This window comes from Petaurus breviceps, unplaced genomic scaffold (genome assembly GCF_028583685.1).
Source record: "Petaurus breviceps papuanus isolate PSGF00001 unplaced genomic scaffold, PetGlider_PUasm1.0 80, whole genome shotgun sequence".
In the NCBI taxonomy this organism is placed as follows: Eukaryota; Metazoa; Chordata; class Mammalia; order Diprotodontia; family Petauridae; genus Petaurus; species Petaurus breviceps.
The window spans coordinates 3,116,016-3,128,538 of NW_027186540.1; the positions used below are offsets into that span (position 1 = coordinate 3,116,016).

Genomic DNA, 12,523 nt, shown 5'->3' on the forward strand with positions numbered 1-12,523 from the left:
TCCAAGGAACATGACTGCCCTGATCACAGCTCTGATACTATTCAGGTTTTTGGAATATAGTCAGCGCTCTGTGTTACTGTGAACTCTAGTGACAGGGACAGCATAGATCAAAGGCACCCACACATACAGCAAAACACTCACTTTAGTTAGTGTTTTATCTTCTTCCTCCCCAATTATTTTTTTTTCCAAAATCGGTTAATAGTAGTAATAGGCAGTTAAACAGATCCGATATTTTTTCTTTTCTTATCCATTTTCAACTTGTGAATGGAAGGGGCTGAAAAACAATGTGATGTATAAAGGGCACATAGAAGGGGGGCAGGGGAAGGAAGATGAGAGTAAGGGAGTGAGGTAATCCCTCAGCCTCTGATAAGTTGAAAGTTGGCAGTCTAGATCTTGGGTATTAAGGTGTGAATTAAGTTAGATACAGAAAATCTTTTGCAGATATGTTCACACAGAGGCATTTTATTCACCCTAGGCAAAGTTTGAAAATTGTGTCTCCTGTGTATTACTACCCTTTGGAGTCTTGGAGGCTTCTCTGTTGCCAGTAAACCTGACTTATCAGTTAATCAAAGAACATTTTTTAATGCCTACCATACATTTGTGAGATATTCTGCTAGGTACTAGAGATACAAAGACATAAATGAATTTGTGGCAAATTTAAGGATAAATGAAATGATTCTTACATGTCATGGAAAGCAGTGTTCTGACATGAAGAAAGAGATATGTGTTTCTACAAAGTAATAATTAAATAGTGACTTTCATTGTCCATACCTTAGGGTCCACTCCTAGTCCCAACTCTCCATGTAAATATTGCACTTAGAGGGGCAGCTAGGTGGTGCAGTGAATAGAGCACCAGCCCTGGAGTCAAGAGGACCCGAGTTCAAATCCAGCCTCAGACACTTAACACAAAACTAGCTGTGTGACCTTAGGCAAGTCACTTAACCCCAATTGCCCCTCCAAAAAAAAGAAAATATTGCACATAGTGATACATACTAAAACTTGGCCACATGTTTCTAAAAAGAGATGGTGTATATAAGGGATTTTTTTTTGACAGGTTTTATAAAAATAGGGAAGAGATACAAGCAAGTTTATATTATTGGTTTACGTATTGTGCTGCCTTCACTTTTGTGAAATGACTCTAAATGTACATGTAGAAGCTATAAAAGATGCCACAAGCAGGATATGCACATATACATATATCTACTTTTATATGACCACGTGGAAATGTAACATTTTTGTTTGTGGTCTTTAATACTGTCATCAATCTGTAGCCACACTGATGCGAATAATCCCTCCGCTGGTACTCCTTCCAGCCCCACCCATGCCTTCACTTCCTGGAGACCCTCATCCATGTTTTTCCATAGATCCTGGATCCACTCAATGGGCTAGAGGCCTTCCATCTTCCTCTAGGTCTTTAACTTTTTGTGGGTATCAGTAGAACCCTTGGGCTCTTTAGTTATTCTATGCTTTCACTAGGATTAGGCTACCCACACTTTTGATTCTTTGGAGATGGTGGGATTCAAAATCTTGCAATAATATAACCTTTTTATTTAAACGATAGGTCTTTGTAATGGAAACAGGTTAGGATCCTTAATAGTTCTATATAATTTCCCAAATGCAACTAAGTCAACTTGCTCTATTGAGTTCCAAGTCCTGCTCACTACTCATTTGCAGTGACTATCCCAGATGTGTGTAGTAGCAGCTAACTGTTCTCCTAATTTCATGTCATTCTGGGCAACAGGTGTTTTTTTTTTTATCCTACATGGATTGTTAAACTGATCTCTTAAGTAATTATGGATCTCATTGAGAGGTCCTTGTGATGTTCTGGGGCTTGATGAAAGTTATTACAGCAACATCCACAAACAAAACCATGTGGATTTCCTCATCATCTTTAAGGAAGCCCTCTCCCATTTAGACACTGTGCAGGATACAGAAGCATACACACAGTGTGTTTGCCAAGTGTGCTCCAGAACGTTCTAATGCATTTTGAAAGTTTTTCTCACTTATGTCCCAGTTTTTAAAGTTTAACTGTTGCATTTTTTAATTAAGTCTTTTTTAGTTTGAAAAATAAAAATAGTACCATTTATGATTAAACATTCAATAACTGCTTTCCTTTTTATAAAAATTTTAAATAAAATTATCTTGGTGTTCACCCTAAGAAATGTGTTATAGCTACAGCAGGATATGCCCCATGACAGCAGGAAAAACCTTTGTCAATTATACATCTCCCTGTTTTATGCCTCACTTAACGTTACTAATAAAGTTGTTGAATGGAGTTCTCTCTGTGGTAGCATTTATCAAGGAACAGTGTATGAGCTAAGAACATCCATGAGAGATACATTTTAGAAGAATAGCCTTTAAAGCTGAATCAAATACTTTTTTTTATCAAGAAACAGAGAGAGCTATTTTATAGTCTTTGTACTTTCATCTGTTGTATGACAATTAAGATGTTCATATTTTTTTTTAAAATCAAGGAAACCCTCAAAATATATGTAAGTGATTCTTAAAGAGATTTTATAAAAGAAGAAAATAACCATCTAGTTCTGGAGTTATTGCTGTTATCTTAACCACCTGTTTTGGTAGTAACATAGTTCTTTTTTTTTCCATTCTTCTTTTTCCTGAGACATCCTATGAAATGATCCCCCAATGTTTTTTAAAAATGCTTTCTAACACAGATATCCATCGTATGAACTTCATCTTTTCCCATTACTCTTGGAGATTTCATCCTCTTAACTACTATCTTAATTTTCTTATTAGGGACTCTATTTTGGAGTCCAGATTTGATAGGTCCTTTGTCACTGGTGAGGAAAAGAAAACCTCATAGAAATGTGACAAACAATCCATTTCCATCTGTTTTCTTCCAGTCAAGTTCATCTTTGAATGCTTTGGGAATGACACGACTGGTTCATTTGGTTCTTAGGCCAAATTTTGCTCATACTTGTTTTTGCATCATCTACTTTGATTGTTTTATAAGGCAATACTATTGTTTATAATCTTCTGCAACTCTCTCTGTAGTGTTTTACATACAAGTTTTATAAATAATATTCTAAACTGATGCTTTAGCTTGTCATCTCTCTCTGCCTGAGAAAGAGAGAAAATATATTTACTGACTAAAGTAGTTTCTAAGCTCTTTTGACCTCCTCATTATGGCAGCTGCTTACATTAGTTTTAATTTCATTATATACAGTATTATACACACACACACACACACACACACACACACATACATACCCCTGAACAATATATAGTTGCACCAAATCAGCTGGAACAACTTGTAGCATAGCAACACATGCTATAACACAAAGGAAAAACTAATCCAATTATGTAGAATATCAATCAATAGAAACCTATTAACACAGGCCTTATTTTTCTCTCTTTGGTTTACAACAACTCTTGCAAATAGTTGAAGCAGAACTAATGACTCCATGACTCCAATTTTTGGTGCTGGCTCCATGGTGGCCACAAAGTCATATTCAGGAGTAAATGTATGTTTTAACAGATGAACCCTTATATGTGGTAAAATAATAATATCATATATATGTAAATATATATATATATATATATATATATTTGCTTCATGTACTCCACAACTCTAGTCACTTGAGGGACTGTTAGGAGCAGTGTTTCCACACAACTACTGTCCTTATGGACCATCAGTTCCCTTTACAAAAAAAGTCCTTGAGGAATTTGCATCTTTTACTTAGAGCTACTAATAAGTACAAAAGCCAGGCTTACTAAGGAAGAAATAATCAAACCAGTATGACTGAATTAACATAGCTAGAGGCTTATTTTAATAAAAATGTTTTCAAGATAGTACATACAAATGGCTTTAGTGTATTATGTATGTAAGAAATTACATATTTGGACCCATTGTTTCGCCATGTATAATGGCACACCGACCCATAAAAACACAGCTTGCTTCTGAATGTACTTTTGTGGACACCATGGAAATGGCACCAAAAACTCAGAGTTGTTAACTTTTTTATCAACTATATTCAAAGGCTACTTATTTTATATATATGCATATGTATATCTATATATAAATATATATTATAGCATGGCATAAGGAATAGAAAACTGGTCTTGGAACCAGGAAGCCTAGGTTTAAGGCCCATCTCTAACATACTGGCTGTGGGACTGTAAGTCACTTCACCAATTAAGGCTCAAAAATGACTCCTCAAGACTATAATATGCAGAGAAGATGCCAACCTGCATTGACAGGGACTTTCTGTATCAGTGAAGTCACAGATCTAATCCCTATCTCAAGTATATACACATCCATATGCACACACGTATACATGTTGTTTTTTGCGGTTCATTCATTTCAGTTGTGAGCAACTCTTCATGACCCCATTTGAGATTTTCTTGGCAGAGATACTGGAGTGGTTTGCCATTCCCTTCTCCAGCCCATTTTATAGATAAGGAAACTGAGGCAAACAGGGTTAAGTGACTTGCCCGGGGTCCCACAGCTAGTAAGTATCTGAGGCCAGATTTGAGTTCAGGAAGAAGAGTCTTCCTGACTACAGGCTCAGTGCTCTATCCACTGCACCACCTAGATGCCCATACATACACACATACATGTAAGTAGCACATATATAGAATATGTGTGTATATATGCATATATTTGTGAGTATGTGTACATATACATATATGCTGATAATTTAGCAATCAGCTTTAATAAGATGATTATGTAATGGAACAACAAGTAATCGTTCAGTACCCTGTAGTCTGACTTTCTCCCATACCTGATAGTCTAATTTTCCCACAGGCACATTCAAGGGGATGTGCCAGATGGGTACATTGGTACTTTATGAACTATGAAATGCTCTAAAAATGGAAATTATACTATTTTCCCCTTTAGCTAAGTCTATATCTAAATCAGAAGAGAAGATAACCTAAGTAGCAATTACTGATCTGCCTTTAGGGGAAAACATTATTAATTTGGGCCTCTATAATCTTATCGATCAATTAGAAACAAGTCATCCCTAAGAAAAATTGTGAAGTAAGTAATGTTTTTCTTTCACACCTTCTGATCTTCCTTTCTATTGCCATTCTTCCCTGAATCCTGGGAACTCAGTGTCCTCACGCTCCTTCTGGCTGCCTAAAGGTAAAACCTCACTTATGCCTGCTTTCTTGGGCAATGCATCCTTTTTCCCCCATCCCCACTAAAACTCCCTCAGGGCAACTGATCTTAGCTACTTTTTAGGTGGAAACCATCTACTGACTCTAATTTATACTAAAGTAAAAATGATTGGTACCCACTTAATTTATTAACCCTGACAATTCTTACGGAGTTTCTTAACCCAAAGAAATTGTTCTAAATTGATAGAATTAGTAAAAGAATTTCATTTCAACAAATAGATTTGGGGGAATTCTTGATACCTCTCCAGATTATAACAGGTAGGACATCGCTTACTTTACCTATAGATACATGCAAACAAAAGCCCTATCCAATCACAAATACCCCCTAAATTATTTCTCCCTTTGGAAAGTTAGGTGCCTTAGTTTTCCTTTGGCTTGCTGTCTTTTTCCTATCCCCCACCTACCAGGCATAGATCTTTTACCTATCTTTCTGCCAGGATCAAATTTCCATTGGTCCTACATTTACTAAAGAGTGAGAATAAGCTTCTCTCTTCTTCCCTTTGCCCACCCCCATGGTTCTTCACAAAACATAACAGAGTCCAGCTGAGAGAACACTGTCCCAAAGCTGATTTAAAGCCAGAGGCACAGGCTTTGGTATAAATGGAATGACCAGGAAGGTGCATGGTTAACTTGTCAGGGCTGAGGCTTTTTTTCCCATGGGTTTGTGTCTACTTAATACCCTTGCTTTCAATACTTGTTGGCCTGATACCATCTTGGGAGATACAAAGTCTCAAATATGGTGCTGATGGGAATGGCCATATTCATCAACACCTAATTAAAGTCTGAACAAAGGCCTCATTCCTCTACCCATTTAAGTGGAGTAGATCATTCCTGGTCATACCTTCCTCACCAGGACTGTAACTCTGATTTCAAAACAGTTTTGAGGCAGTATTCTCACAGTTGAACTCTATTACACTTTGGGGGTAGAGATAAGTGAGAAGAAGATGGAGATGGAGGAGAAAATGGTCATTTCTACTCTTCAGTAATTGTAGGAACACTGCAAATGGATTTGATCTCAGGGTACTTAAAAGATCTGATTGCTGAATTTATCAGTGATGGTTGAAATAGGAGAGGAGGGGCGGCGAGGTAGCACAGTGAGTAAGAGCACCGGCCCCAGAGTCAGGATGACCTGGGATCGAATCTGGGCTCTGATAGTTAGCACCACACCCAAAAATAACTGGCCGTGTAACCTTGAGTAAGTTACTTAACCCCAATTGCTTTAAAAAAAAAAATAGGAAAGGAATCCCAGGATTAGAGAAGGAAGGTAAAAATGGAGTGTACAGACCATAGGCTAATAAGTTTGACTTCAATTCCTGACAAAATTCTAGAATATGTAATTAAAGCAAATAGTGATCTCAAAGAGTCTACTTGGCTTCTCCATTAAGAATAAATCAAGACAAACTAAGCTCATTTTTTATTGTGACACATTATTAAATTAGTAGAACATGTGATGCTATTTACCTATATTTTACCAAAGGATTTAACAAAGCCTTCATGCTCTCTTTGTGGAGAAGTGTAAGCTAGTTCATCACTGTACTTGAAACTGGTGTTAAACGACTAAAATCAAAGAGTAGTAATGACTTGATGTCAACTTGGAAGCAAGTCTCTAGTGAAGCTCCCACAGGGACCTGCAATTGGCCCTGTACTGTTTAACATTTCAATCATTAATTTGGAGAAAAGCATAGATAACATGCTTATTTAATTTGCAAATGGCACATGCTAGGAGAGATGTAGGATGTTAGGATCCAAAAAGTTCTTGGCAGGCAACCAGGTTGTGCCAAATCAAATAAGATGAAATTTAATAAAGATAATTGTAAAGCTATTCACTTAGGCTCAAGAAATCAATTTCATTACTACGAGATAGGAGAGTAATGACTAGACAGCAGTGTATCTTTAAAAAAATCTGGGGGTTTAATGGACTACAAGCTCAATATGGGGTCAACACTGTAACACAGCACCCAAAAGAACTGATGAGATTAATGATTAATTAATAAGCTGCATAAAGAAAGGCATAGTTTTCAGGATTAAGGGGATATTATGCCATACTCTGCTATGGTCAAACCCCATCTTAAGTTTTAGGAAAGATATTTAGTCTGGAGTAGAAAATAATAGGGGCAGAGAAGAGGGGTAGAATATGGAGGGTGATTAGGTGGTACTTTCAGTTGACCCCAGAGGGCAGAAGTAGATTTAATGCCTGGAAGTTACAAAGAAGCAGATGTAGGTTTACAAAGGGAGCTGTCCAAACACAAAATGGGCTAGCTTAGGAGACAGTAGATTGTTCTGCACTGGAGGTCTTCAGGCAAATGCTAGGTGAACACTTGTTCAATATATTATAGAAAGGATTCTTGTTCAGGTGGAAGTCGATAACTACATTTTTTTGTGATCTCTTCTAAATTTAACAATCTGACTTTCTAGGATTTTTTCCAATCCTAAATCTATGATTCTATATTGGGACAGAATTTAAGGGACTAAGATATTGGATAGCCAACAATTGGTTCCATGCAACTAATAATCTTGCTAATTCAGAATTCATGGTTATTTAGAAAGGGACTCTGTTGAAGTTTACTTTTGCTTAGCAAGTTTAGAGAGGCAAATAAGATTACATGGAAGAATGGTTAACCCAATCAAAAGAACAAATTCCTTCCAAGCATCTTAGGAATACCTATTTGCATAGCAACAATTAGTATTCTAATTACAAATGATTCCTCTCTTTATTAAAGCTGATTTGGCAGGACCTCTATTTGCCAACATTTTGTTATAGCCTAGTTCCATCATTATTAGATCTACTTGCAGGAAATAAAATTTAATTTCTTGTAAAATATTCTCTCATTCAAATGTCTCACTAATTCAGAGAGGCCTTCTTAGTCTGGATTGAAGTTTGACTTGCCAGCTAAACACTTAATACAGCAGCCCCTTATCCTCAAACCTACCCAGGAGAAGTATTCGATCTGAGATATTGTGAAATTCTTCTACTCTAATCCATGAATCTATGCTTATCTTGTGCATTGTCCTATTACTGAAAGAGAGACAGTTGGCCAGATAGCAGGAGTGTGCAATTAACTAAATAAAAATCCTCTAGATCTTCTACTTCCTCTGGATGGCCACCATGGGACATGAGAGAATATGTACAGGCAATATTTTACCCAAGGGCAGGGATAGGGTATAACTATCAAATGTCTTCCTTCCAGACTGTCCACTGACCTCATTATGTTCATTTCCCTGTTGTTTTTCCCCCCCCACAATAGACACCTTAGACAACTATGATATGTCTGGCTGACAGACTTGGCCACTTTTCACATTTTGTTCATTATGCTCTGTGTACTCTTTCCAACAACTGATATCCTTTTATCTTGAAGAGAACTGAAGGCAGTGATGATATTCTCACTTCCATTTCCTGAGCTATTTTAAAGTTAGCATTGCTGTAAAATATTCATTGTTTGGACTCAGTACTCCATGAATGTTGAAGACTACTAGATTTGAAGCCAAAAGACTCCAGTTCCAGTTAATTAGGCTTATAGTCAAGATAGCTAAGGGTTCAGTGGTTAGAGTGCTGGGTCTGCAGATAATAATACTGGAGTTCAAATCCAACTTTGGACATTTACTATTTTTGTGACCCTTAGCAAATCACATAACCTCAGTTTCCTCAACTGTAAAATGGGAGTTATAACAGTACTTATAGGGGTTATTGTGAGGAACAAATGTGATAATATTTGAAAAGCACTTGGCACATAGTAGGTACTATGTAAATGTTAATTCCAAACCCAGTGTGCCCCAGTTCAGGAAATGTTACTCATTGAGTGACTTGGAACAAGTCACTTAATATTCTGAGTCTTACTGTTTTTATCCATAAAATAAGGGGTTGGCCTAGGTGATTTCTGAGATCCCTTTCAGCTGTAAATTCACAATCCTATGATACAGCAACCCAACAAGGCAAGAGAGCAGCAGGAATGGAAGGGAAAGCCAAAAGGAACATACCAGCCAATACACAATCCATCACAATCAATAGTCGAGATCTGGCTTCCAAATGCAGAGTATCTATCACCTGAGCTCATTTGGTTTATACTCTTTGAAAGACAACAACTCATTCTGTCCTTAGCAATAACACCCAGTTAGAAGAATGGTCCCAATTACATATGATTTAGCACACAGTAGGCACTTTAATACATGTTTAGCAATCAACTGTGTATGTATGTGAATCATCTAGAGTTGGAAATTGCATCCTAAATAATCAGCTCATGTCTGCTGAGTAACTTTAGCAATTCCAGTAGCAGTAGGAGAATCTTCCTCATTTCTCCCTAAACCTCAATACAGAGCAGGTGGGAAATCTCTAGGGTGCCAGTCCCTAGCTCCTATACTGCAGATGTGTTTTTTTTTGGGGGGGGGGAGGCGCTGATCAAGGAGGAATGCAACCAGTTAAAGAAAACACTGATTCACTGGCTTGCAAAATATAAAAACTAGTGGCCATGCCAGGCCATATCAGTAGCATTGGACAGTTTAAGGGCAGAGAAGTTTTCTCTTTTCCCAATCCCTTGAGCCATGCAGTAGGGCCTCCATCAAGGGGCTGAACCATTGGATTCTACCATATAAAATTTAGAGACTTCAGAAGTATACATGGATGGCAAAACTATACAAAGCAATAGGGCCTCAGAAGCTTAATTGTACTTGCCAGGAGCAGGTTGCATGTGATTAAGAATTTGGTTGTCCAACTGTAGTGCCTAAGTGGATTTGATCACTGTTGTGGATTTGGGGGGTGCGTGGGAGGGGGAAGGGGAAGCTTTAGTATGATTCATCATTATTTCATTGGGTTGTTCTTGTTTGTGTTGGTGTTTCGGTTTTTCATTTTGGTTTTGTTGGAGTGCGAGCATGCATGCTTTTGATGTTGTAATTGTGTCAAATAATTCTCTAACTTCCTTTGGAAAGCACTAATGAACAAGTGCAATTTCTCTTCTCTATTGTTGGGTTTTTTGTAAAGTTGCTCAAATGCTCTCAGGTATGGCGGCTCTGAATGGAGGACTTGGCGCCACGGGCTTGACGAATGGTACGGCTGGCACGATGGATGCCCTCACCCAGGCCTACTCAGGAATCCAGCAGTATGCTGCTGCTGCACTGCCCACGCTCTACAGCCAGAGCTTGTTACAACAGCAGAGTGCTGCGGGCAGCCAGAAAGAAGGTAGGTGCTTCCCCACCAGCCTCCGAGACCACCAACCAGCAGCATCTTATTTAAGTTGGTGACAGTCTCATTTTTTTAAAAATTAGAAAAAATTACAACTAAATTGAGCCAATGTTTAAAACAAACAAAAAATGAGTTCTGTTTCATTTTTACTTTTCACGGATACATTCTGAAGAAAACTGATTGGCCTAACCATTTATTTTAACCTTTTCTTCTTTCCTGTTCAGTGTTATATTTCTTTTATCCTTTGATTTAATTTTGTCATCTATCCTTCAAGATGGATTTGCCGCCCATTGTGTGTTAATGTGCAATTAATCATTAGCTGCTGCTTTCAAAAAAAGATGCCAGGAATAAACAAAAAAACAGCCTGGGCCACTTCTTCTTTCCCTAAATATCTAATTTCTTGTTGTTGGTGGGGTGAATCCATAAAACCTTGTGTGGGGGCTGCACTCGCACTTTCCCCAATTCTGTGATCTCCATGTAACTCTTGTGATCCTCTAGCTGCTTGTTATTAGACATTAGTTTTCAGGTTAATGACAAGATTCACTGTTAGGATTGAGTGGTTCTTTGTTTAATTGTGGGTCTTCTGGGGAAGCAAATAAGTGATTGATTGCCTTGCTTTCTCTGCCAATAAAGCAAAATAAACCTCAGGAAGTTAATGCTAAGAATAAATTAATACTAATTATGAAATGTTTAGTGAGCTAGTCCAAACAAGGGTAGCTTGTCTCTTTTTACTTCTTTTGGGTTTCTTTTGTCTTCACTTAATCTGCTGGGAGACAGAAGGGAAAGCTTTGTAAGTTTTCCCAAAAGTATCATAACTTCATTCTGCCTTTACCTGCTTAGAATACAAAATGCTGAAGTATAATTTTAGTTTTTAAAAAAACTCCCTTTTTTTCTCTATTCCCCCACACACTTTAAATTTAAATCTGATTTAATCTACATGTTTTGACTTTTAAGGTGTTCTGCAGGAAGTACAACAGGGTTGCATCCCCATAAATTTGTAAATTTTAAAGGGACACTGACAGTTTTAAAAGATACCTGTGTTTAAAAAAAAAAACTTTGTGATGTGTTATTAGTAATATTGTATATTATTAAAAGCAAAAGAAGTTTGAAAATCTCATTTACTTTTCATCATTTTTGCTGTTTATTTACTTTTAGCCTTGACTGCTATTATGGGTTGTTTTTTTTTTTCAATGCACGACTATTGAGACAAATCAAAGCCCCAAGTTTCATACAGGCATGTAAAGAAGCCCCATTCTTCATGATTTAACACTATATGTACTACCAAAGAAAAGAAATGATATATGTTTATAGGAGTGTCAAACCATCATAATGGTTGGAGCCATAAGCTATAAAGTTTTATGGAAATGTGGCATTATTGTTATTGTTGCTATTATTAATACACAGATAGATATCCTGTCAGATATGTATTCAATCAGCTAGAAATAATAGACTCATTCTGCCCCATTATTATGGACAATATGTTCTATTCTCCATTTATAGATGAGGCAGAAAAACTATACCGTGTATCGTTGAGAAGGCTGTAAATCATAAATATTACATAATCCATAAGACAATCAGAAAAACTTTCAAAGAAAGGACTATTCAGTTGAGTTAAGTTAAAATGCCGTTTCCTTGGGCCAAAATTTTCAAAGCCCCTCCACACATTTTTCCCCTTTTCAGTCCCTAAAACATTCTAACCACATGACCCAGAGTACTGCAGGGGCTGACTGACTAGGAAACAGCTCTACCTCCGATGCTAATCATTCAATCAATCAAGAAGTATTTTTAAGCACCTAGTGTGTGCTAGCTGCTGAAGATACAAATACAGTGAATGAAATAATCCCTACTCACATGAAAAGGAATTGAAAGTATACCCTTTAAGTATCTGTGTTTAGATCTGTGTATTATCTGCAAGTCTGTGTTCTAAGGGATTTTTTTTCTGTCTCCAGCTGCCTTTTATATGTCTCTTATACCTACCTTTCCTCTACCCAGCCAATATGTACTAAAGAGATTTAAAGTGATTTTAATTTTAGTCTTTGTAAAGCGTAATTAAAATAGTTATTAATCCAGTAGTATAGGAAAAATAAATTATATAATGCATTCCAGAGCCAAGTAAAAACTGTTAGGTTTTACGTACTACAATTCCACTCTTTTGGAGAAGATAAACCAAGAATTAACTAAATCTGTTTTGATCACATTCTCCAGATA

At 37.1% G+C, this 12,523-nt stretch overlaps 1 protein-coding gene across 40 annotated transcripts in view; it reads left to right on the forward strand.

The window, feature by feature from the left end:
• LOC138175978 (CUGBP Elav-like family member 2) overlaps positions 1–12,523 on the forward strand; it is a 697,415-nt gene that overhangs the window by 669,851 nt on the left and 15,041 nt on the right. For 15 of the 40 annotated variants that reach the window (XM_069106622.1, XM_069106621.1, XM_069106593.1 and 12 more), the window contains 2 exons: positions 5,078–5,107; positions 10,115–10,312. In XM_069106622.1, coding sequence (XP_068962723.1) covers positions 5,078–5,107; positions 10,115–10,312 — 228 coding nt within the window. The remainder of the gene's footprint in view (positions 1–5,077; positions 5,108–10,114; positions 10,313–12,523) is intronic. The other 25 variants (XM_069106602.1, XM_069106604.1, XM_069106607.1 and 22 more) reach the window with 3 other exon arrangements.